Source organism: Lampris incognitus, chromosome 5, assembly GCF_029633865.1.
Source record: "Lampris incognitus isolate fLamInc1 chromosome 5, fLamInc1.hap2, whole genome shotgun sequence".
NCBI classification, from domain to species: Eukaryota; Metazoa; Chordata; class Actinopteri; order Lampriformes; family Lampridae; genus Lampris; species Lampris incognitus.
Window position 1 is genome coordinate 21,510,626 of NC_079215.1, and position 26,866 is coordinate 21,537,491.

A 26,866-nucleotide genomic window follows, 5' to 3' on the forward strand; every position below is an offset into this window, starting at 1 on the left:
AGCCGCTTCTTTTCACCTGACAGTGAGGAGTTTCACCTGCGGAATGTAGCACGTGGGAGGATCACACTGTTCCCCCCAGTTCCCCCTCCCCCCAGAACAGGTACCCCGACTGACCAGAGGAGGTGCTAGTGCAGCGACCAGGACACATACCCACATCCAGCTTCCAAACCCACAGACACGGCCAATTGTGTCTGACTGTAGGGACGCCAACCAAGCCGGAGGTAACACGGTGATTCGAACCAACGACCCCCCCCTCCCCGTGTTGGTAGGCAATGGAATACACTGCCACACCACCCGGACGGACGCCCCTTAGTTGACTTTTTAACAATTACTATTAATTACAGACACGGTTAATGCACTTACTGTAAGTCTGCGTTAAATGCACTTATTGTAAGTCGCTTTGGATAGAAACATCGGCTAAAAGACTGTAATGTAATGTAATTACCCTATTCAATGAAATCACTTATTTATCTCAATTTATGAAAGCTAATTGCACAAATACAGACTGCCTATTTATTAAACTAAAACATATATAAATATAACCTGGCTCCCACAATAAGGTTTTGGAAGGGATAACAGATTTTTAATATGCTTAAAATATTAAATTTAGGGCAGCCGGGTGACATGGCTGTCTATTCCGTTGCCTACCAACACGGGGATCGCAGGTTCAAATCCTTGTGTTACCTCAGGCTTGGTCGGGCATCCCTACCGACACAATTGGCCGTGTCTGCGGGTGGGAAGTCGGATGTGGGTGTGTGTCCTGGCCCTGCACTAGCGCCCCCTCTGGTTGGTCAAGGCACCTGTTCGGGGGGGAGGGGGAGCTGGGGAGAAATAGTGTGATCGTCACACGCGCTATGTCCCCCTGGCGAAACTCCTCACTGTCAGGTGAAAAGAAGTGGCTGGCAACTCCACATGTATCGGAGGAGACGTAGCCTGCAGCCCTCCCTGGATCGGCAGAGGAGGTGGAGCAGTGACCGGGACGGCTTGGAAAATAGGGTAATTGGCCAAGTACAATTGGGGAGAAAAAGGGGCGGAGAAGCAAAAAAAAAAGTTATTGAATTCCTGTCTTGTCTCCCAAGTGGCAAACTAGTTATCACTATATGTCTAGGATCTGCGAAACTAGCACCCTTAATCTTTTTTTATTGTTGTAGTCAGTGTGCACGGATTCTTAAGCATTAATTGTTCTGGCTGTAAGCTAGATACTGAGCAATAGTTGCTTCAGATTGAACACTTAGATTCACAGCCAGATTGTACCAACCCAACCAGCCAAGCTTGTGGGGTTAGTGTGCACTGTTCATATTTTCTGTGCAGTTCCTCCTCCCATTCAACCACGCTTGACATTGGTTAAATTTATTCAGTCATTGCCCCAGGCCACTCAGTTAAGTGCTGTTCTATGTCCGTGCTATTTTTTTCTTCCACAACTTGTGCCACATATATAAAGTAGATTTGGGTCTTCATGGTACTCTCTTTACTCCTCTGATGATCCTTGAAATCATTTTGTGTGTTCTCCTTGTGTTCACCTAGATCTGATCACCAAAACTGACTCAGGCCAGGAGTCCTCCTCACCCTCTACTACTCCACATACACGAGGCTTCTCGTCCCCCTCGACAGCCCCCCAGACACGGACACCATCCCTAACATCCACACAACAAGGCCCTCCCAGCTTACCTCTGGCCCATCCGCCCCAGGCCCAGCAGCAGCCCCCTCGTGTTCCCCCCACAGCTCCATCTCATGCTCCCCAGCTGGGACCCCCATTCCCCCTCTCAACACTGGATGTCCTGGCCCAGGGCCTCACTTCTGTTCCCCCTCCAGCCCCGGCTCACTCAGGCCTTCATCCCAGCCAGCTTCCACAAAGCCCTGCAGCTCCCATCAAGGTGAGGAGATGAGACGGGACAGGTTTGTTAAGGACGTAGTGTTTTTCAATCATGCCGGATGCCGGCTCAAGCCGGCTACTTTGCTGTCTTGAAATATTGAAAATGATCTTGTGTATTCCTGATCTGCATCATACTGTTGTGGTTGTACCATGACACCAATGTGAGCCAGTCAGTGTCACCCTGCACACCCCATTCCCACATACCAGTATTGTAGTCAAGTCACTAAACCTCGAGTCCAAGTTGATTCTCGAGTCCCCAGTGTCCGAGTCCCCAAAGAAGATTCTGAGTCGAGTGCGAGTCAAGTCCCCATTTCCTAAGTCCGAGTCTGAGTCATCAAGGTTGAGTCTGAGTCGAGTTCCAAGATGGGTTCCAGTGTTCCACTCTGGCACTGTACAAAAGCTGACATATAAATAAAAAAGGTCTACATTAAACAAATATGACACAGCTGTCACCATTTTAAAGGGAGTTTATTTACTTTGTGGCACAATAGCCAAATAAATGTACTCACAAGCACATGCGCGCGCGCACACACACACACGCCCTTGCACGAAATTGAATAATGTTACGGTATTAATATAGCTATCAATATCTTATGCCAAATTATTAGGGCTTATTGCAAAAAAACTAACAAAAACAGTCTTTATCAATTAACAAGTCCGAGTCCTCATCTCCAACTTCCAAGTTCGAATAGTCAATGCTCAAGTCTAAATCCAAGTCATCAGTGCTCAAGTCCAAGTCGAGTCACGAGTCCTGAAAATCAGGACTCGAGTCGGATTCGAGTCCGAGTCCTGGACTCAAGTACTACAACACTGCCACATACTGCAATATGCATTTGGTAGTGATGGCGACAGACTACCTATCAGCAGTCGACCTTCCATTGGCTGAAGGCAGGTCTACTGGTGTTTTTCATCTTTCTCTCCAAACCTCAACTGGTTGGTTGAAAATGAACATTGTTCAAATGATCAAGCACTGGAAAACAAATTGACAGTTAAAAGCTAATACAGCACACACATAAGCTAACTTATCATTTGACAGGCATCACATTGTTAGCCTTGCGTATCTGGTAATGACTTGTTTTCTATAACAAGGCGGCACAGTTAGACATAAATGGGTTAGCTCTTGAAGACTCTTTGACACTTTAACTCTATTAATGACCTCACGGTGGCCACTATTCCACTGTGTGTTGCAGTACCATCTGCTAGACTCAAACTGGACTGCCGACCAGTGCCAATGTTTTCCGTTATTTGTCTCCGTTTACAATGTAATCAGTGCAGCAACTCATAGTTGTTTTACAGTAATTGACCAACACAACATATCTGACAGTGCAACAGCTATGATTGTTTTCTTGAAAACTATTTCAAACAGGTTTTAGTGTGTGTGTTGCACCACAGCATCCAAAATAAATATTAAACAAAAGTTGATGAAGTGGTTAATTTCTGATTTAGATTCAGTTTAGGCAGCTTTATTTATCCTATAAGGGCAATTCAGTTTTACAGTCTACCCAGACCATACACAAACTCACAGACAAGTGGCAATCATCAGTATGTCAGAGACAATAGACAGATCAGTACATGGGCAAGAGATGCACACTGGCACCCTCGTCTGGCCTTGCATGTAGACTCACACGAGGACCAGGCGAAGGATAAAAATTCACATAGGTTAAAAGAATAGAATAAGTAAATGATGCTTTGCACGTTACATTCCAATACAACATTCAGTGAACGTACAGGCCCACAAGCCATATGAAAAACAAACAAGGTATAAACCAGCTATTGTGGTTTAAAACAATATAAAGCATTCATTTAAAATGACTACTCTCAGCATTTAACAGCCTGATAGCAGAAGGAATGAAGGACTTAGAATAGCGATTTGTTTTCCTAGGGGGCGCTTTATAGCGCCAGCCTGAGGCCATTACAATGAATTCACTGGACAGGACGTGGTCAGATTGGCTAATAATTCCTTTTCTTTTCTGGGCCACACGTTTCTCCCAGAGGGAGCACAAGTCTCTCTGCTGGACTCCCAATTATTTTGGAGCAGACCTTAACCATACTGTCTAGGCTATTCCTGTCCTTCATAGACAACTCATTAAACCAACAAATAACGGAAAAAGTTAAAAGATTTTCAATAAAAGACTGGTAGAAAATACACGAGATGGTGTTATAGACGTTAAAGGAGTTAAGTGAATTCTTTGTTATCCATGCTTGACAATTGAATCTGTGTCGCATCGAACTTCAGTTGGGAGTCGAACACAGTTCCTAAGTACTTGTAAGTGTCAACAATTAGAACATCCTCGCCATGTATAGTGCTAGCTTTGGGTTTATCATTGTTTCTCCTAAAATCAATGATAATTTCCTCAGTTTTTGACAAATTAAGGTCAAGGAAGTCACTGTTATCATATTGTGGAGGATGACAGAAAGGAAATGAGACCATTTCTCCTTTTGACCACACAACCTTTAGCTTTGATTCTTGCTTTTGGTCAGAGCTGGCAGATGGTTGGTAGCCTACTTCCTTTCACACTTCAGCCAGCCAGTGGTGGCGTACCGCTCTAAGGGATCCGACTAGAATGTTGAGCCACATTTGTTCCACCTTTCGCATCAGCGCCATATCATTGCAAGAAATTGATGATTTTATTCTTATTGTAGACTCTTCATTCAGAGGGGAGCCACAGGGGGGTCCAAGCGCAGTGTTACAGGGGCATCGGCCCTTGTTGGCCCCTCCCCAAAGCCGCCTATGCGAATACATAATGTTTTGGCTTTGACAGTGTCACTGCCCGATCTGACTCAACCGTAGATGTGTGTCGTGCATGAGGGTGGTTGTCTTAGATTGGGCAGCAGCAAAGAGCAGCATTAGTTGAGCAAGCTAGAGAGTGAATGAAGACAGGGAGCGGCGATGGCAAGAACAAATGTTTTTTGAAGGTTTTGAATCACCCCAACCAAGAGAGCTTCTTCATACACTCATAACTGCACGAAAATTTTTAGGGTGATAGGTCCAGTTTTGCAATATTAGCCGCGGGTATACACACACACACACACACACACACACACACACACACACACACACACACACACACACACACACACACACACACACACACACACACACACAAACAAGCAAACCCATGCACATGTGACCAAACGCATAATCCCCTCCAGACCACTGCCTGGTAGAGATAAATATATGGTGCTTATGCTGATAAATTGCAATACTTGTTTTTTTCAATACAAAAATTGCAGTACAATCATAATCTCCATATTAAAGCACTTACAAATAGCAGATGAGCACAAACACTTTAATTTGTATTTGCATTTTTTTTTCAATAAAAAAATCTGGGTGATCAAAGTGTGAACCCGTGCTACCAGACTTTTCATGTCCTTTGCTTAGAGAGCGCGAGCAACAGAGACACAAGGAGAGAGGGGGAAAGAGAGCAATCGCCTAAAAGTTTGAGAGGATATACTTTAAGCTATAACTATGTTATCAGGCCTAGGCTTACACTTGTTTCTGTCATTTTTTACACTCGATCATGCATTAAATAATATAATTTCCTACTATTTTGATGGACCAAACAAGGTAGCCTTACGTGAAAAGAAATTGACTGGGTGTAGTAAAATCATATCAAATAAAGCAAAATAAAATTAAATAAAGCACCCAGAATGTGCCAGAGAATACCAAATGTGCCTCAGTTTGACCAACATTTTCTTGGGTTGGGGGACGGATCTCAGATCAAAGAGTCCTCTGGATAGACCAACACAGAGATCACTGAAGAGAACTGAGAACTTTTCACTGCCTCTAGGGATATCCCTCTATTCTGAAGTGCATTTGTAGCTAATTAGTAAACTGTTGTTTGTTGTTTTCCTCTCATTATCTAACCTATGACCCCTTTGTGTTCCTGCAGCAAAGGAAGAGCCAGAAGAGGAAAGCAGACACCACCACTCCCACCGCCAATGACCAGCTCAGCGAATCGTCACCCATCTCCTCTGTCGAGATCCGGCCCCGCCGAGAGACTAACCGCCCATTGAAGCAGCCCAAAAGAGAAGTCTCACAGCCAGACTCTCAGCACCACCTGGTTATGGGCGGTGGTTTAGGAGGGACTTCAACTCCCAAGCGTCAGGAGCAGTTGCGGTACTGTGCAGGCCTGGCCAGGGAGTTGCTGTCCAAGAAACACGTGTCATATGCCTGGCCCTTTTACAAGCCAGTAGACGTACAAGCTCTCGGTCTCCATGACTACCATGACATCATCAAACACCCCATGGATCTCAGCACCATCAAGGTGAGGTCATTAAGAGAAAAAGCATTAGTCAAGACTGAGGAATAGATGGCTGCCATGTCGTGGATTAGAAAAAGATAGAATTAGTATCAGTATTCAAAGAATATGAAGAGTCTGATTGTGTGTGATTCTCCTCAGTCTAAGTTTGACAGTCGACAGTATCACGATGCCCAAGAGTTTGCAGCTGATATCAGGTTGATGTTCTCCAACTGTTACAAGTATAATCCGCCAGACCATGATGTCGTTGCCATGGCACATAAATTACAGGTAAACAACACAACACACACTGTCATGTCAACAACAATAAATAGAACATGGACATTTTTTGTCAAAAAGGTTTGTGTACCTTGTCTGCTACAAGGAGTTTTCACTTATTATTTAGCAGTCTCAATTGAATTTTGACGTTTCTAAGCAAATCAGCCAGTGACTGGCAGAGACCATCAGCCAGAAGATTATATAGTGTTATAAAATGATTGAAAATGCTTTTCTCTTGGTTGGATTCCCTGCAAGATCTGATTAAGCAATTTACAGCACGCAGACGGCTACATAGTCACAATTAGAGATACATTACCTCATCGCTGCATGAGGCTGTTTTTCTAATACCAAATCTCTGTCTTTTTATCAAAATAAATGGAGAAACTACCAGATGATGAATGTAGATACTTAAAATAAGAGGCATTGCCTATGCAAAATGAAGTTGCTTTTGCATGAAAGGCTACTGTTTTTGTCCTCTGGGGCGCATATTTAACAAAAATCCAAAACTACTCCTTAGCTTGAATTTTTTTAAAAATTAAAATAGCAAGTTTGAGCTCATAGCATCACATCATTATTCCCCTCCCTCACAGGATGTGTTTGAGATGCGCTTTGCCAAAATGCCAGATGAGCAGGAGGATCCTGCTCCTGTCCCCACTCCATCACCAGCCCTCCACCCTGCCCCCTCCACTCGGCAAGTCCCACCTCCTGCTGCTGTGTCTGATGACAGCTCCAGCTCCTCTGAATCGGAGTCCTCAGGAGGAGACTCAGAACAAGAGAGGCAGCAAAGATTAGCTGAGCTACAGGAACAGGTTAGAGGATGGAAAATGGAAGGGGAGGGAGGAAGATGAGCTACGTCAGGTGGGTGGGCAATGCTTTAAATCTCTACCAAAGGTGGGTGAAGGCAGAAGCCCAGAGAAAGAAATGCAAAGCAGTGCACCATTTGCATCTCCTCAGGCTCTTGAGTGTGTTCATGTCTTTTCCTGCAGCTCAAGGCTGTCCATGAGCAGCTGGCTGCACTCTCCCAACCACAGGCCAGCAAGCCCAAGAAGAAAGAGCGGGAGAAAAAAGAGAAGAAGAAGGAGAAGCACAAGAAGAAAGCAGGGGTAGAGGAATCAGTGGAGGCTCCGCCCTCTGCCATGCTCCAGTCCTCTAAAAAGAGCAAGAGCAGTAAGGAAACAATAACTGTCAAGAAGGAAAGAAAAAAGCCTAGGTAGGTTTTAAAAAAATGATGATACTATTTATTGTAATGTCTTGTTCCTGTAGAGCTAACAAAATAATTTGTTCATTGCAGTAAGAAAGAAGGCATCAAAAACAGTCGCCCGGGTGCACCCCCCCAGACCGGGCCTACCCCTCTTGTTCCTTCAGCCTCTCTGGAAGCAGAGGATGATTTGGGTCTGTATGAACAAGCGCAGGGAGAGTAAACTTGATTGATGTGGGGATTTTGCATTTCTTTAACAGCCTAGAAGGTGTGTTTACATGTCAGACTGACATGTCTTTTCTCAAAACGACAACACCCTAGTATTGCCTGACTGCTTTCCCTTCCAGGTGTGTTTGGCGGTGGATCCAGTGACAGGTGTAAGCCAATGTCATATGAGGAGAAGCGCCAACTCAGCTTGGACATCAACAAATTACCTGGTGACAAGCTGGGCCGTGTTGTACACATAATCCAGTCACGTGAGCCTTCACTGAAGAACTCCAACCCGGATGAGATTGAGATTGACTTTGAGACGCTGAAGCCCTCCACATTGCGAGAGCTAGAAAAATATGTCTCCAGCAGCCTTAGGAAAAAGAAAAAACCAACAGGTAGATTGTGTGTAATGTGACCATCTAGCAAAATGGTGCAAGTAAGATGTTATCCACCATCATTAGTCATTGGTATTTGATTTATTCCACAGGATTTGTTCTGAATCTGACTGTTTGAGAATTTTGTGCAACACAATCTTGATGAATAACAGGCACACCGATAAATGCACGAGTTTATTATGGCATATATTTTGTCCTGGTCTGTTTTTTTTTTTTTTTTTTTTTTCCTTTTCCTTTTAATAATTACCATTGCAGGAATAAAGAATGTTAATCCTTCTCAGGAAAATCTAGTGAAGTGGCTTGAATACAAACTCTTGAAATGAGTTACCCCTAAAGTTCATAAGAAACACACAAACGTATCATGATAAATAATGGGCAGGGACAGGTTTTAATTTAGCCATTGTTTCTGCAGTAAAGAGACGTACAATCCTTTCATATCAATTATTGAAACTGGGTCAAGAGACTGTAGATCATCAATGTGTATGACAATTTCCTTTCCACAGCTTCCTTGGTATCATCATGGAAGTGTTTTGTATGGTAGAGATCACTTATAAATTCTGATTTTTTTTTAAAAAAAATGTTGGGTGTGAAAGTAGCAAGCTATTTGGTCTGTGTATATGAAGACTTGTTTTGAAGATACCATACTGGAACATACAGATTTAATTAGCTTACTGTGTTAAACTGATTGTATTAATTTATCTTGCATTCATTAATGTTCAATTAACACAAAATTGACCATGTGATGAAAAGCATAGTCTAATTTTTCTAAGTTAATTCAAATAAGAGGCTTGCTATCTGTCTTAGTTGTATTTTGTCATTTTGTTCTGTTTATTTTCAGTTTTTTTTTTTTTTTCGCTAATGCTAGAACTTTGACGTGCACCTTATGTCCTCTCTTACCTCGATCTATCAACTTGTGTCTTGTATTTTACAGCAGAGAAGGTTTTGGAGTCAGCAAATGTGATGAAGATGAAGACAGGGTCTTCTTCATCAGGCAGCAGTGACACCTCTGATGACAGTGAGGACTCTGAAAATGGTAACAAATATAAACCTCCCAAGTATGATAAACAAATGAAGACACCACAACTTTCCTTAATTATTTCACATTGCGGGATTAGACTTTAACTATTGCTGTTGTTACAAACTTCATCTGATCCTCTCCCTGCTTCCCTGCTTCCTTCTTTCCTCCTCTGGCTCTCTCCCTCTTGTCAGAGCTGGTTCCCAAGCAGCAGCAGAAGAAGAAGTCTTTGTCTAACAAGGACACCAAGAGAACCCACCACACATCCCTCAACAGTGGGGCAGGCCAAGTTCCCCCCCAGCCTCAGCTGCAACCTCAAACCCAGCCCCAGCTTGTCCAGTCCAAACCTCCATTTGTCCCCCCTCCCCCTGTCTCTGTTTCTGTCCCATCTCTGGACACTTCCCAGCTTTTAGGGTCTGGATTTGATCCCCTGGCCCATTTCATGACCCCCAGTCTTTCGCAATCAAGCACAGAGCCTAGCCCAACTGTTTCTACTGCTGGTGCCCCCACTGGTTCTGGCCTCCTCAATGCAAATGCACACACCAGCCAGACCTCTGCTGAGACGCACCCTTTCCTGAACCAGCATCCCATCATACCCTCACCAGGTATGTATATCTGCCTCTGTCAAAAGCATCCCCCTGCTGAATTTGATGGTTAGAAATAAGAATTCCAACCATGTGTGTCTGCGTCTCATCTGGGATTCTTCTTTTTCCTTTTGTCTTGCTACATTCAGACTACACCTTAAGTCTCTGCCAATTTGTTTTCCCCCCACAAATATGATGGAACAGATTTTTTTTTAGAATAATGTTAGTACATAAAACACATGGGAAAACATTTTTTTTTCCAACTTCAGTTCAGGCCACTTTAATAGGAGGTCCTAGATCTGAAGCATTTCCAACGTGCAACCATGTAACTCAAGTCTGTCTTGAAATCAGAATTCATTTGGCTCTCTCTCCATGGTTCAGATCATTGTCATCTTCACTCTGCATTGGCCTGCTTAATGTTTAGTTCAATGGCTAGACAAAACCGGGCCAGAAAAAGGAGGAAGGACAGCAATGATGGTTGTCAGCAGAGGGACAACACAGCGACTGGCTTTTATATCTATTTGTGGAGATGCATCTATTCTAGATAAACTCAAGGGCACATACTGCTATCAATTGCTGTTCAGGAAAACTGCTGATGAAATGGCTGAGCACAGTCACAAGATATAATTTGTTGTTTATTTGGGGAGTAGTCACTTCAGTACTGAGGCCGGTTTGCACTGATAACAAGTACTGACCAGTTTCGAAAACTACTGAACAGTGAGATGAAAGTAATTGCACCTGAACATAAAATTGGGAATCGAGCACTGAAGTCTGAAGGTAACCTTTGTGGAAAATCTTTACCTGCACTGCTGTTTTTATGTGATGCTCTTGGGTAGCTTGTTTCTGCTGTAGACCCTTTGTCTCTTTAATGCTCAAGGAAAATCTGTATCTTGCATTTCTTCTTCCTCATTTTCTCCATCCATTCCTCCACAGCCCTCCACAACGCTCTTCCACAACAACCATCACGACCTAGCAACCGAGCAGCACCACTTCCTCCCAAAGCCTCGCAGCCTGCCACCTCCTCCCTTCCTTCTCTGCCTCCATCCTCCTCAGGCCCTCTTCAGTCCACGCTTCCCCTCAACCTCCCCCACACTGTTCCCCGCCCCCGAGTACCTTCCCCGCCATCCCATGGCATCTTGGGTACCCTCTCAGCACAACCTCCACAAGCCCTGCTGGAGGATGATGAAGAGCCAACGCCAACCAATTCTGAAACCCCACCCTCATCGCTGCCTCTCAGCCAGGTCCAGATGTACCTCCAGTCTCTCCAGCCCCGGGCTCCTGCACAAACCCAGCCACAGCAGGCACACACTCATTCACCCACACAGGCCACCTCGCAGCTGATGCAATCAGTGCATGCACAGGCTCCCACCACTCCCACTACTGCTTCAACGCAGAGGCATGCACACATGCAGCAGACGTTCGCACACACGCACATTTCAGCAACACAACAGCAGCATAAGGGGCCGACCCTGCAGCAGAAACTACAGCAGATGCAGCAACATCAACAGCAGTCATCACCACGCAGCAAATCAGAACTTTTTTCAACAGGTAGGACAGACCGCAGAACATGTTTACTGAAGCATAAACATTAAATCAGTCTTTTGTTAAACCATGTCATAAATGTTGCTTTTTGTTAAATGTGTGGGTAAAATGAACTATATTTGCTCATTTGTTATTTTCCTTGTTTAAATAGGTTCCCTGAGGAATAGCCCTTCTTCACTGATCATGCATTCTCCCCAGATGCCTCAGTTCCAGCCAATAGAACAGCATTCACCCTTACAACCCAAGAAAAATGTGAGTTATCCTGTCCTACTCATACTGTGTCCATGTGCTTTGTTTATGTGTAGTGACTTTGCTAAAAACGTTGATTATGCCAAGTTTTCTACATACTAAGAGTGTTTGTGTGTTCACATATAGGAACAGAGGTCCAACCTGGGAGGGGTCAAAGAGGAAAAACGTTCCCATTCCCCAGCCTTTCTGCCCTCCTCCCCCTTCAGCCCTGCCCTTCGCCAGGATACACACAAATCCCATGACAACAAACAAACTCAAAGTGAGCACAAAAATTGTTCATGATGTTTCTGTGTACCGTATTTATGAGGTTTGCCAGTACCTACTTCCCGGTTCCTCAGGTGTAATCACAACAGCGACCAAACCAGTGACTTATTCTGACCTTTTAGAAAATTTCTTTATTGCCACCAATACATTTAGTGGCACGGTGATGGAGAAGCACATAAGATATCCCACTGTGCACTTCACCTTTCTTTTCTTTTTCTTTTTTTTTTTTTGCCGTTTTCCACCTTTGTTTGGAAGCAATAGTCGAGAGAGAGAGAGACAGGAAAGGCAAGGGAGAGAGAGGGGATGACATGCAGCAAAGGACCCAGGCTGGATTCGAACCCAGGCCACTGTAGTAAAAACTTAGACATATGTGGTACGCGCTCTACCAGGTGAGCCACTGCGGCGCCCCCTCACCTTTCTTACTATGTTAATGAGTGTCGAGGTCTACAGAGAGGGGGCTGCTGTGAGTCCCACAGCACTCATGCAAGCCAATCTCACCACAAGGGACGTAATCCAGGCTGGGTGGACAGAGCAACTAATCCACACTATTAAGTATTGGTTATAAAGGGTGTACTAATATAGATACAGTGGATACAAAGTCTAGCCACCCCTGTTAAAATGGCAGGTTTTTGTGATGTAAAATAATGAAACCAAGATAAATCACATCAGTATATTTTCCACCTTTAATGCGAAATTGCAGCCTATAAAATTCTAATGAAAAAAAAAAACTTACAATTACCTGGTTGCATCAGTGTGCAACATATTTTGGGGTAAGAGGCTATCGGCTTGGCACAACTTGACTTGGCAATATTTTTCCACTCTTCCTTACAAAAGCATTCTAGAGCCATCGAATTGTGAGGGCATCTCGTGTGGGCAGCCCTCTTCAGATCACCCCACAGATTTTCAATTGGATTCAGGTCTGGGCTCTGGTTGGGCCATTCCAAAATGTTAATCTTCTTTTGGTGAAGTCATTCCTTTGTTGGTTTGGATGTATGCTTTGGGTCATTGTGGTGCTGAAAGGTGAAATTCCTCCTCATCTTTCTAGCAGACGCTTGAAGGTTTTCTGCCAGAATCAATTGGTATTTGGAGCTATTGGTGATTCCCTCCACCTTGACTAAAGCCCCAGTTCGGGCTGAAGAAAAGCAGCCCAAAGCATGATGCTGCTACCACCATGCTTAACTGTGGGTTTGGTGTTCTTTTGGTGATGTGATGTTGTTTTTGCACCAAACATACGTTTTGGGGGTGCCCTGATGGCTCACCTGGTAGAGCGCGTACCACATAAGGCCGAGTCTTTACCACAGCAGCCTGAGTTCGAATCCGGCCCAGGCCCTTTGCTGCATGTCATCCCCTATCGCTCCCCTGCCTTTTCTACTATCACTATCCAATAAAAGCAGAAAATGCCAAAAAAAAAAAAAAAACGTACCTTTTTTGGAATTGTGGCCAAAAAGTGCAACCTTGTTCTCATCAGACTATAACACATTTTTCTACATGGTTTTGGGGGACTGAATGTATCTTTTTGCAAAATTTAGCCAGGCTTCGATGTTTTTTGTTTTTTCCTCATGTGGAAAGGCCCCATAACCCAGACATATGAAGAATACGGGAGATTGTTATCACGTGGAGCAACCAGTACTTGCCAGAAATTCCTGCAGCTCCTTTAATATTGCCGTAGGCCTCTTGGTAGCCTCTCTGACCAGCTTTCTCCTTGTCTTCTCATCAATTTTGGAGGGATGTCCTGTTCTTGGTAATGTCACTGTTGTGCCATATTTTCTCCACTTGTTGATGACTGTCTTCACTGAGTTCCATAGTTTATTTAATGCCGTGGAAATTCTTTTTTTACCACTCTCATGATCCATACCTTTCAACAATGAGATCCCGTTCATGCTTTGTAACTCTTTGTGGACTAGAGATGAAACAGTTACCAGTTTCACAATAAACCACAGTGAAATTCCCAACGGTTAGTATTACTGTTTCAAATTTTACTTGGCATTAAAACCGTGTTAATTACGGTGCTTTGAAAAACTCGCGCTAAGTGCTGTCTAGCATCTGCAACAGCCTCCCAGGGCTTCTTCTTATTTAGTGTTTATTGGCGGTTGGCAAACCAGCTTAGAGACGTATTACCACCACCAACTGGACTGGAGTGTGGAACCATGCGCAGCATTCAATGTGGCTTTGTTTTGTGTCAATGAAAACATTCCGAAAGGCAGTGACAGCACTCAGGCAGAGATTTTTCAGCCTTCTAAATCTTAAATGTGGTTATTGTGTCCATTTAAACCTGCTCTAGGGAAACTTGTCATTAAAAAAAAAAAGCTTCTTTAGCAAACTAAAATCACAGAGTTGGGCTGAAAAACAGCCCCCCCCCCCCCCCCCCCCAAACAGCGATCCATGAAACCGTGAAATTGCCCTTACAAGCTCTTCTGGTCAGGAATGACCAGTGCTACAAAATCTATAAAAGACTAGATTTCATTACTTGAGCATAGAATGTGAAGAAATTTCTTTTTAGTTGCTGTTATTTGTGTTAACTGAGGATGCAAGGCCGAACTCAATATGCAGACACAAACAGACTCAAGGCAGGGTTTCAGTGAAACAAGTTGTTTAATGCCAGACAAGACAAGGAGCCGGTAGAGCGAGGAGAAGACAGGGAACACTTGAGTCTAGGGCAAGAGCACACACAGGAGGGGGACCTCGACCAAACTGAGAAGCAGGAAGACAAGTAGGCTCCACGGAGACAGACCAACAACCAGATGCAGGGGCTGCACAGAGCAGACGGGACTGCACGAACACAGAAAGCAGGGTTAGACAGGGAATCGATAGACTAGGAAACAATGAAAAGTTTAAAAGGCTGGAAGCATAGGACTGACTAAGCAGGCACTATAATCTGGCAAGATGGATGTGGCAAGGCTGGGTATATAAGAAGTAGGGTTGATTGCAATAGATGAGATGCAGGTGGTGGACCTCTGCTCTGCCTGCCACACACCTGCCTCAAATCCTGAAGGTCATACAGGAGAGAGAAACTAGGGCAGGGGGAGTGGCCAAGATAAGGGAGACAATTAGGGAGACTGGGACAAAGAGGGTGAGTCCTGGGAGGGCGCGGAGGCGGTTGTGACAGTACCCCTTCTACGGGCTCCACCCCAACTGGGCTTGTCAGGATGGAGCTCATGGAAAGCTCCAGCAAGCGCTGGAGCACCTGGCGAACTTGGAGCTGGTGAGAGTCGAGGTCCTTGGAATAGATTAAAGTATTGTCAAGATATACAAGTACAAAACGCCCAATCATATCTCTTAACACATCATTTACTAGGGCTTGGAACACAGTGGGGGCATTCATCAGGCCAAATGGCATCACCAGGTACTCGCAAGTTTCCGAGAGGTGTTAAATGCCGTCTTCCATTCATCCCCCTCTCTAATGCGCACAAGGTGGTAGGCATTGCGAAGATCCAACTTAGAAAACAACACGGCTCTGTCGAGGGGGGCAAAAGTAGAGCTGATAGCAGCAATGGATTTTTGTTCTTAACGGTAATCTTGATTAAGGCTGCAAAAGTCAAGGTGTCTGGGTGGCGTGGCGGTCTATTCCATTGCCTATGTCTGTGAATGTTCTCTTTCATCCAGGTCATGGTTATCCAAAGGAATTGAATCGAGTGCAACTGGACTTGGTATATATCCGTAAAGACGTTTCGCCTCTCATCCAAGAGGCTTCATCAGTTCGTGCCTTTCTGACAAGACCAAGCTAGTCTGACTGGCTGGTGATGAAACTCAGGATAAACGTCTTGAGTTTCATCACCAGCCAGTCAGACTAGCTTGGTCTAGTCAGAAAGGCACGAACTGATGAAGCCTCTTGGATGAGAGGCAAAACGTCTTCACGGATATATACCAAGTCCAGTTGCACTCGATTCAATTCCTTTGGGGAGTTCCATTGCCTACCAACACGGGGATTGGGGGTTCGAATCTCTGTGTTACCACCGTTCCCTTCAGCAGCATGCCCACTGAAGTCCACTCCAATCACCACTCTCTTCTCCTTGGGTACAATCTCTACCACTTCCTTCACCTCACTCCAGAATTCTTCTTTCTCTTCCATCTCACACCTAATTTGTGGGGCAGATTCTCTTACAACATTCATCATTACACCTTCAGTTTCCAGCTTCATACTCATCACCCTGTCAAATGCTGTTCACCTCCAAAACACTATTGACATACTCTTCCTTTATGATCACCCCTACCCCATATCTCCTCCCGTCCACACCATGGTAGAACAGTTTGAACCCACCTCCGATGCCTGGCCTTACTCCCCTTCCACCTGGTCTCTTGCACACACCTTCCTTCTCTCCATCATATCAGCCAGCACTCTCCCTTTATCAGTCATAGTGTCAACATTCAAAGTTCCAACTCATCCTCCACACTCCTACCCCTCCTCCTCCTCTCCCGCTGTCTCTGGGCATGTGTTACGGACTAGTCGGGTCTAGGGGTTAAGGGTTAAACACACAACACTAGTCCTAACCTGGAGTGTGTAAAAAAAGATGGAAACGAGGAAAAAAACAAGAAGAATGACTGATTTCCAAGATGAGAGAAATAGCGGAGGTGGGCTAGCTTACCGAGGTAGCAGGCTAGCAGTTAGCAGGTCCCTCCGACAAGGCCTCGGCCGCGTGGGTCTCAGCTTCTGTAAGCGGTGGACACCGTCTTGGTAGTTTAGTTCAGTTTAGGTTGATGGTGGATGGATCCTCAAAAAAATAAACAAGACTTGGTTTTCTTCAAAGTCCTTTAAAGCTGGAATGGTGTGAACCTGCACCGCGTTTTCAAAGTCGCGTATCCCGAGGCGTTTAGGCAACCTCCTGCCATTAACAAACTCCAGGAGGCGCACACACCTCACAGTGACGTCCTCTTATATACTCTGCTTAACCACACCTCCAATCATTTCTTGAAGAAAACCAGTCCAAATAAGTAAGAAAAGAAGAGGGGAAAAGGCAGCTATAACCCCTATCACTTCTAACACTATGCCTTCCCTCTCTCCTTTGCCTTCGCCCAACAAGTAGCATAGTTTCCACCGGCACCCTGCTAGCCAACAGTAATGGTGGCGGTTGTTGGTAACCTGGGCCTCAACCGATCCAGTATGGAAATCTAATTTATCATCCGCATATTTGATTTTGCTAAGGTTTTATGCCAGTTGCCCTTCCTAACGCAACCATTCCCATTTATCCGGATTGGACCAGCACTAAGAATGCACTGGCTTGTGCATCCCCAATGGCTGGGTTAGATTGGCGTCTATAGTTTCTATAAATATGTAGGGTTGTTTCTTTGTTTACAATGTTGTTGTCATTTTTTGCCTTCCTTCCATAAATGTATGACTGAATATAGTTCCTTGTAAATATGTAGTTAGCTTGTGTTTGTGGTGGCTAATTTCTGCAAGCTTATAGGCAATTTTGCCATTCAGTATTTGTCTCTCCACTGTAGCCTTTGCTCTCCTATGTGATGTAATCTACAGAATTGTATAGTATGCAAATTAGATAACATCATCTTGTAAGTTCTAGCAACTTTTGGGACAGCAAATAACAACTTTCTTTACAGAAAAGTTGGCCACAATGGGTTTAATGCATTGTTATTTTTTTATCAGTATTTGTTGAAGTTTTCCACATACCAGGAATTTGACTTAATGGATGGCTCATATGGTGTACTGAGACATAACACACGATTTGTAAAAGGTTATTCATATGGTTAAATTGAACAAAATTTTGATATTGTGGCAGGAATGAGGAAAAACACATGAGACCAAGGCGAGTTCGATGTTTATTCCTCAACTCCAAAAACCAACTACAGCAGGAACAACCCTGCCCCGGCGAGCCCGGGAACATAAACCACGCCCCCAGCTCACAGTCCTGCTGGGTGAGAGGCATAGCCCCTAGTATCCGCCACACAGCCCCCCCCCCGAACACCCAGAAGGGACTCCTGTAAAGAAACTTAGTGTCTCACTGGAGGCTTAAGCAGCTTGCCATAACGGCTGCGCCGTCCCTCAGCCGAAACAGTAGGTGAAACACAGTCCAAAGCCGGCTGAGAAGCAGAACGCTGAACCCGTGAAGACACTGCCGGGGTCCTGGAAGGAGGACGACCCCGACGGGGAACCTGGGCCGGAAACACAACTTCGCCTGCCACCCTGTGCGCCGGTTTAAGCCTATCAAGCGTGACACGCTCCCTACGCCCACCCATATCTAGCAAAAAAACCCTTAGGACCCGTCTCAAGAACCCGAAATGGACCATCGTATGGGGGTTGGAGGGGTGAGCGGTGAGCATCATGCTGTACAAAAACAAAACGAGCCGACATGAGCTCCGCAGGCACGAACGACCGCGGAAAACAGTGGTGAACGGGGCCTGGAACCCGAGTGCTGTCAGACAAAAAAGGATAAACGGCCGGACGGGGTCGAGGAGCGGAACTCCCAGGCAAAAATTCCCCAGGGACGCGGAGTGGCTGACCGAGCACCAGCTCAGCGGGTGATGCGTCGAGGTCCTCCTTAGGAGCCGAACGCAACCCGAGCATAACCCAAGGTAAACGATCCACCCAGTTACCATCCGAGAGCGCAGCGCGCAGCGCTGCCTTAAGCAACCGGTGAAAACGTTCACACAACCCGTTAGCCTGAGGGTGATACGCGGTAGTGCGGTGTACCTGCACACCCAAGGATCGCGCAAGTGCCGACCAGAGCTCTGACACGAACTGGGGGCCCCTGTCTGAGGTGATATCTGACGGAGTGCCGAAACGGGCGACCCAGGAAGAAAGAAAAGCGCGTGCAACATCCGAGGATGTTGTGGAGGATAGAGGGACAGCCTCTGGCCACCTGGTGGTCCGATCTACCATTGTGAGCAGGTGCGTAAAACCCTGTGAAGAAGGTAGAGGGCCCACCGGGTCCACATGCACGTGGTCGAAACGTCTGGCCGGGATCGGAAACGGCTCGAGGGGCGATTTAGTGTGCTGGTGGACCTTAGCACGCTGGCACGCTACACATGCAGCTGCCCACCCCTTGACGTCCTTGCGGAGGCCAGGCCAGACGAACTTGGAACCGACCAACTTCACCGATGCCCGAACTCCAGGGTGCGAGAGGGAGTGAATCGAATCGAAAACTCGACGGCGCCAGGCCACTGGAACAACGGGGCGGGGACGGCCGGTGGAGACATCGCAGAGGAGGGCAGGACTGCCTTCCTGCATCACAGCGTCCTCTAGCTTGAGACCGATACGCGTTGACCTAAGGGCAAGGACGTCCGGGTCACTGGGCTGGTCGGCAGCCATAGCGGAGAAATCCACACCGAGGTGCACAGGACACACAAGCACACGCGACAGACAATCAGCAACAGGGTTGGACTTCCCGGCCACATGCTGAATGTCCGTTGTGAACTCGGAGATCGCCGCTAGGTGGCGCTGTTGACGAGCAGACCACGGCTCAGTCACCTTGGACATGGCAAAAGTCAGCGGCTTATGATCCACATAAGCCGTGAATGGGCGACCCTCCAGCAGGAAGCGGAAATGCCGGGTTGCAAGGTGCAGTGCCAGCAACTCCCGGTCAAAAACGCTGTACTTGCGCTCGCTATCTCGCAGTTTGCAGCTAAAAAATGCGAGTGGCTGCCACGCATTCGCCACACGCTGTTCAACCACAGCCACCACGGCTATGTCAGACGCATCGGTTGTTAAAGCTATGGACGCCGTGGGTGTGGGATGGGCGAGGAGGGCAGCGTTAGCCAGGGCGCACTTAGCTCCGTCAAAGGCCTGGACCTGTTCGGGAGTCCAGTCGACAGGGTCGTTAGCCTTCTTAAGCCGCAGGGCTTCGTAAAGTGGCTGAAGGAGGTGGGCAGCGCGAGGGAGGAAACGGTTATAGAAATTCACCATTCCGAAGAATTCCTGCAATGCCTTAACAGAGACCGGGCGGGGAAATTCCGCCACCGCTTGCACCTTAGAAGGCAACGGGACCGCGCCTTGCGGCGAAATGCGGTGACCCAAGAAGTCAATCACCGGCAGTCCAAACTGACACTTGGCCGGTCCAGACGACGGAAAACCTGTTTCAGGTGCGCCAGGTGCTCGTCAGCTGACGGACTGGCCACTAATATGTCGTCGAGATAAACGAACACGAAATCAAGGTCACGCAACACCGAGTCCATCAGCCTCTGAAAGGTTTGCGCTGCCCCCTTCAAGCCAAAAGGCATGCGCATGAATTCGAAAAGCCCAAACGGGGTGATCACTGCGGTCTTGGGCACGTCCTCTGCGCACACGGGAACCTGATGATAGCCGCGCACCAGGTCCACCTTAGAGAAAATAGTGGTACCTGCCAGGCGTATGGAAAAGTCCTGTATGTGTGGGATGGGATAGCGGTCATTGGCGGTGACGTTGTTCAGGCGGCGAAAATCGCCGCAAGGCCGCCACGACCCATCCGCCTTGGGCACCACGTGAAGTGGCGAGGCCCACGGGCTGTTGGAACGCCTCAATATACCCAGACGCTCCATGATGGCGAACTCCTCCTTAGCTGTAGCCAATTTTACCGCGTCAAGGCACCGCGCGCGCGCAAAAACTGGCGGTCCCAGAGTGGGAATGAAATGTTCTACCCCGTGTTTAGTAACCGCGGTGGAAAAGGCAGGCGTAGTCACCGATGGAAAATCCGCCAGCAAGCGCTGAAAAACATCCCCTAATGCTAAAAAGTTAGCGTGTGTTAACGGCCCGGCTCCCCTTGTCTCGCACGGAACAGTGGCGAAAGACACAGCATCAATTAAACGGCGGTTTAAAACATCAACCAGCAGACCATTAGCCCACAGAAAATCCGCGCCGATAATAGGAACAGTAATGGCGGCCACTACAAAGTCCCACTCAAAATGGCGCCCGTGGAAGCAAACAGTCACCAACCTTGTGCCAAACGTCGCAATGGACGAACCGTTAGCTGCACTTAACTGTGGGCCGCCGCCTTCGGCCGACCTGTCTGTCTTAGCAGGAGGGAGTAGGCTCTTTTGCGAGCCTGAGTCCACCAGAAACCGTCTTCCTGACATCGTGTCCTTAATGAAGAGCAGCTCACTACGTCCGCCAGCGCCCACAGCTGCTACTGAGCGCTGGCCCGGGAGTTTCCCGCCGTCTCAAACGTGCACGGAGGGATGCAGCGCCTCGCTTTGCCGCCGAACCACTGGTGGAAGAAACAGAGGCCTCTCCCGCGCCATCTCCGGGCAGTCACTCCAGCCACCACTGCCGGGTCCGCGTCCTCCGACGTCGGCTGCAGAGGCTCCGATGCCACACTCTGCACAGAGAACCGTCTGGTAGCCAGCAGGACCCGATCGGCCTCCTCAGCCAAACCTCGGCAGTCACCAGCGGCCAGACACGGGGAGTTAGCCAAAGCCGCGCGCACAGGAGACGGGAGCTGGCGCAGGAAAACGTGCGGGAAAAGGAATCCGCCTTCGTCTCAGCCTAGCAGCGACAGCATATTGTCCATGAGATCCACAGCCGTCCCGTCGCCCAAACCGGATAGGGAAAGGATTCTATCTGCCCTCTCTGCGGTAGATAGGCTGTACCTCCGGAGCAGAAGATGTTTGAGGGCGACGTATTTATCGTGTTGCGGAGGGGCGCGCAACAGCTGCTTGGCCCGGCGTGTGGACTGCTGATCCAGCGCAGCGACGACCAGATAGTATCTGGAGTCGTCCGCGGAGATTCCACGCAGGTGGAACAGCGCCTCGACATGCTGGAACCACGAGGCCGGGTCGCTCTTCCAGAACTCTGGGAGTTTCACAGCCGCGGCGAAAACGGCCGGCTGTGAGAGTTGGGGCGGCGTGGCCGAAGTGGATTCACACACATCTTCTGCTCCAAACATGTTCAATTCGGGGTCACCAATGTGGCAGGAATGAGGAAAAACACATGAGACCAAGGCGAGTTCGATGTTTATTCCTCAACTCCAAAAACCAACTACAGCAGGAACAACCCAGCCCCAGCGAGCCCGGGAACGTAAACCACGCCCCCAGCTCACAGTCCTGCTGGGTGAGAGGCATAGCCCCTAGTGTCCGCCACAATATTTTCTTAAAATATTTATATAGAATACTTGGAGTTTTATTTTCACGGCAAGTCGTGAAAATATTAGATGGTATCAATAAACGTTGACACAAATGTCGTTATTTAAATTACAGATGAAAGTTTAAAAGAGTAAAACAAAATAAGAGCTGATAGATCTCTGCTATGCTATGTTTATGGGAAATTTGTGCACATATGAGTATTGAATTATAATCATGCCTTTCACAGGATCAGATCTGAAGCCATTGGATCCTTCCCGCCATGGATCCCACTTCTCTGACTCTCCCGCACTGCCTTCCTCCCAACAAGACAACAAAGTGAAGCAAGAGCCCAAAACGCCCATTGCTCCCAAGAAAACACAGGTGTGTACATGCATGCATTTAGTTTTTTGTGTTCCCATGTGCTGAGCCTTGTAAGGGCTACAGCACTAAGCACTCATGCTGTTTTCTATTGGTCCCTTTGCTGGGGCAGATTGGCTCAGGAGGTAGATTGGGTCATCTAGTAATCAGAAAGTTCCTGGTTCGATCCCTGGCTCCTCCAGAGAGCATGACAAAGTGTCCTTGAGCAAGATACTGAACCCCTAACTGCCCCTGATGAGCAGGTTGGCGCCTTGCATGGCAGCCTCCGCCATCAGTGTACGAATGTGTGTGTGAATGGGTGAATGTGAGGCATACATTGTGAAGCGCTTTGAGTGGTCGGTAGACAAGCGCTGTATAAATGCAGTCCATTTACCATTTATCAGTTTCTCTGCTGTGTCTCGTGCATCTTGATTTGCTTTATTCTTTTTTTCCCCATTCCTGTTTCCTCTTTTGCTGTAGGATGTGAAATTAAAAAACATGGGTTCCTGGGCAAGCCTGGCTCAGAGGTCTCAGTCCACCCCCGCCTCCTCGCTTCGCTCCTCCAGTGACAGCTTTGAACAATTTCGAAGGGCCGCTCGGGAGAAGGAGGAGAGAGAAAGACAACTAAAGGCGCAGGCGGAGCAGGCCCGGAGAGAGCAGGAGAAACTACGGTAGGAGGAGAAAAACAGAGTGGTGCAAAGAGGGCCACATCAGAAAGCAGTGTCAGAGGGGCATCCGGGTAGCGTAGCAGTCTATTCTGTTGCCAACCAACATGGAGATTGCCGGTTTGAATTCCCATGTTACCTCCGGCTTGGTCAGGTGTCCCTTCAGACACAATTGGCCATGTCTGCGGGTGGGAAGCCAGAGGTGGGTATGTGTCCTGGTCACCACACTAGAGTCCCTCCTCTGGTCAATCGGGGTGCCTGTTCGGGGGGGGGGGGGACTGGGGGGAATAGCGTGATCCTCCCATGCCCTACGTCCCCCTGGTGAAACTCCTCACCGTCAGGTGAAAAGAAGCGCTGGCAACTCCACATGTATCAGAGGAGGCATGTGGTAGTTTGCAGCCCTTCCCGGATCGGCAGAGTGGGTGGAGCAGCGACCGGGACAGCTCGGAAGAGTGGGGTAATTGGCCGGATACAATCGGGAAGAAAAAAGGGGGGAATCCCCCACCCCCTCCAAAAAAAAAAGCAGTGTCAGAATAGGGTCACATGAAACAGGCATAAGGACATTAGAATGGACATAAGGTAAAGAGACCTCAAGGAGAAGGAAATGATTGAAAAGCAAAGCTGAGCAAGACTGTCCCTAGCATCTTTCTTACGTGTATTGACAGTGTTTAAACAGATATTAATACATGTTCTTAAAGTGGCTATCCCACCAAAATTAAAATTCATTCTTGTCCCAGCTGTATATTGCCCCAGTTGGGGGATCAATACCCAAATGGATGAATTTAGTATTTTGCGACCACGTGAGTGTGCAAATTTTACTTCAACTGCCAGTATGTGTCCAGTTGACATTGGTGCCTGCCACTCCGGTGCCAAGGCTATGAGGAAACCACAAAAATGATTTAAATTTCTTTTAACAAATGAAAAATATTTACAAGTGATTTTGATATAATTTTTGAGTACAAAAAGGGAATGAGTTCTCTTTCTCGGTTGACTTTAAACTGTTGAGAAAATATACATACAGCACACATCATTCGTTAAATCCATCATTTTAATTTGTTTTTTTGTCTAACTTGTCTCCTGGATGTGTGAGAGTGACTATCTCATCAGATGTGCTAACAAAGTCCGGGTGTGCCAAAAGAGGCCTGGAGTTTGACACATTGCTTCATTGATCAGAAATTTCTACCTCACTGCAGCCAGTCTCACTTTTGGTCTCTTCTACCTGTAGCCGTGATGATGAGGACTCAATGGAGCAAGCTCGGCGAGCACAGGAAGACTCCCGCCGTCGACAAGAACAACAGTCACCACTCGCCCCAACGCCCCCTGCTTCTACCCCACCTACTCACTCCCCGCAAGCCCCGTCCAGCCAACCTCAAGCCCCGGCCCCAGCCTCCTCAGCTGCTCAGAATGCCCTTGACCAGCAAAGGGAGATGGCGCGCCGACGTGAGCAGGAGAGGCGTCGGAGAGAAGCGGTAAGCAATGAAAAAATTTTGGGAGCAGCAATTGAGAATTATAACACTCTGTTCTGTATTTTTGTGAAAGCGCTAGGTTTCTCAACTTTTTTGACACTGGTAACGTTACAATTTTCTCCTTGCCACTTCATTTTTTCTGCCCCCCCCCCCCCCCACAACAAATCACGTGCGTTTACTGACATACACGCAGACGAAGAAAGCGATCCCACCCTTGCGTAGTGAATTACTAAATCTTTGAATGGTCGAGGGCGGCGCAGTGGTTGGCGCAGTCGCCTCACAACAAGAAGGTCCTGGGTTCGAGCCCTGGGGTAGCCCAACCTTGGGGGTTGTCCCGGGTCGTCCTCTGTGTGGAGTTAGCATGTTCTCCCTGTGTCTGCATGGGTTTCCTCCAGGTGCTCCGGTTTCCTCCCACAGTCCAAAGACATGTAGGTCAGGTGAATCGGCCGCACGAGATTGTCCCAAGGTGTGAATGTGTGTTTCGCCCCTGTGATGGCCTGACAGCCTGTCCAAGGTGTCTCCTCCTCCTGCCACCCAATGACTGCTGGGATAGGCTTCAGCGTCCCCGTGACCCTGAGAGCAGGATAAGCGGTTTGGATAATGGATGGATGGATGAATGGTCGAATAGCACCAAACAATATTTCATATTCACATGCCAATCAGTTGTGTGCCAAGTCCAGAATCTACAAAGAATAAAGAGAAGGCAAAAACACAAGGAGGAAGCAGCAATTGACCACTGCAAGTCACACTCACAAGCATGGTAAAATCCTCAAATGCAAGACGTGACTTTATAGAGGATTTTGTGGCAGCGCTATTTGCCAATTCCAACATCCCATTACGGAAAGAAACATTTTATTCAAATATTGAGACCGTCCTTCATGAGAAACTAATGTGTTCATTCCACCAAGCATTTTATGTTTTGAAGCACTTTCTGGAAGCCGCTTTAATGAAATGAAATCATTTAATGGAATTGTTGTCTTTTTTGCATTTCGTCCACAGTGATCTATTGTAAGAAATGGGTAAAACAAGTAAAAACTAGCAAATTTATGCAATTAAAACAACAAATGACAATTCATTAGAAAACAAAACTGAAAAATCCAAAGCTGGGGAAAAAATAAATGGGAATTTGAGAAAAAAATAAAATTGTTTTTTGAGGCCCAAGTGTAGACATTCTCTTAACATATTTTAATAGAAACCCTTAAATACAAAGAAAAGTTGATGCCAGCTAACTAATGCTCCTTGTTGTCACCCCTCTTCCTCTCCACCCTGTTAGATGGCTGACACCATCGACATTAACTTCCAGAGTGACCTCATGGCCATTTTTGAGGAGAACCTTTTTTAAGAAGATGGGAGTGAGATGTGAGGAACACAGAAAGAGAGAAGAACCCTGACACACAATGGGGGAATATACCCACATACATACATATAGACTGATGTCCTCATACATTTGCTTGCTGCTCACACAGATTGAAATACACACACACACACACACAGACAGAGTTAATGGTGACTCGCCCCCTTGGTCCGGCTTGTAACATGTGAGTCGGTAGGTGCAGTGATACAGGCGCCCCACTCAACCCTTTGTTCTTCCTCCAACCTCGGGTGTATTTGGTGTTTGATTCGTCTTTACAGTCGACGATTAAGTTTCCCAAGGCAACAGAGTGAAAATGGACACTGACTCGGCTAGTCAATTTTCTCACCCCTTTCTGGAATGAAAAGACGGTGGTAGAATAAAAGGGAAAAAAAGAGACTTGTGCATGAAAAATGTCGGAGGAAAGGAAGAAGCAGAAGGAGAAAATGCAGAGAGAAAGAAAGACCCTTTCTCAAATCTCTGAACATAGACATGAGGGGCTTAGAAAGAACGGGTGGACGAGATTACAGATGGATCGATTGCGTTTTGTTTTTATCTCAATCGTTTTTCCCCTCTTTTTATTTGGGGTTTTACCTGGGTTGGATTGGGAGGAGTGTTTTCGTGTGTCAGGTTTCGAGTTCATCAGAGAGTTAGCTGTTTTCTCAGGACACGGTGGGAACGGACACCCTGGTCACATTTCACACTTTTTCAGTGGCACCCTTCCTCCTTCCCCCTCCACAGACTGTCGTCTTTCTACCGGTGTAACACAAATTGTGGAGCGGTGGAATAAACATGCAGTCCGATAATCTGTAATTGGTCTGTGTAAGTTTAGAGGAGGAAGGAACAAGGAAGAATTGACATTTCAAAAGTGCTTGAATGTGTCCTTTGCCTTAGAGCTCTGCCCTGTAAGCTAAGAATCACACCCTGCAAATTATACATATAAAAAAAAGATACATGGTATATATATATATATATATATATATATATATGTGTGTGTGTGTGTGTGTGTGTGTGTGTATATATATATATAAACACACACACACACACACACACACACACACACACAATATATATATATGATGAAAAGTAAAAAAAGAATGAGATTTTGGTTTGTGGGGAGCAAAGCTCATCTCTGCGTTCATCTCTGAGCTCTGGTTTTGATTTTGTAGATTTTACTGTAAAGAAGAAAAAAA

At 46.7% G+C, this 26,866-nt stretch overlaps 1 protein-coding gene across 2 annotated transcripts in view; it reads left to right on the top strand.

Annotated features, from left to right (window-relative positions):
• The window catches only part of LOC130112486 (bromodomain-containing protein 4-like), a 38,603-nt gene extending 11,979 nt beyond the window's left edge, over positions 1-26,624 (top strand). The window contains exons 7-22 of one of the 2 annotated variants that reach the window (XM_056279866.1): positions 1,525-1,874; positions 5,767-6,141; positions 6,277-6,405; positions 6,984-7,202; positions 7,380-7,603; positions 7,685-7,785; positions 7,939-8,196; positions 9,128-9,229; positions 9,406-9,816; positions 10,729-11,343; positions 11,489-11,589; positions 11,713-11,845; positions 22,082-22,215; positions 22,672-22,862; positions 24,082-24,325; positions 25,596-26,624. In XM_056279866.1, coding sequence (XP_056135841.1) covers positions 1,525-1,874; positions 5,767-6,141; positions 6,277-6,405; positions 6,984-7,202; positions 7,380-7,603; positions 7,685-7,785; positions 7,939-8,196; positions 9,128-9,229; positions 9,406-9,816; positions 10,729-11,343; positions 11,489-11,589; positions 11,713-11,845; positions 22,082-22,215; positions 22,672-22,862; positions 24,082-24,325; positions 25,596-25,664 — 3,656 coding nt within the window. In that variant the 3' untranslated portion in view covers positions 25,665-26,624. The remainder of the gene's footprint in view (positions 1-1,524; positions 1,875-5,766; positions 6,142-6,276; positions 6,406-6,983; positions 7,203-7,379; positions 7,604-7,684; positions 7,786-7,938; positions 8,197-9,127; positions 9,230-9,405; positions 9,817-10,728; positions 11,344-11,488; positions 11,590-11,712; positions 11,846-22,081; positions 22,216-22,671; positions 22,863-24,081; positions 24,326-25,595) is intronic. The other variant, XM_056279867.1, reaches the window with a different exon arrangement.
• The last annotated feature ends 242 nt before the right edge of the window (positions 26,625-26,866 follow it).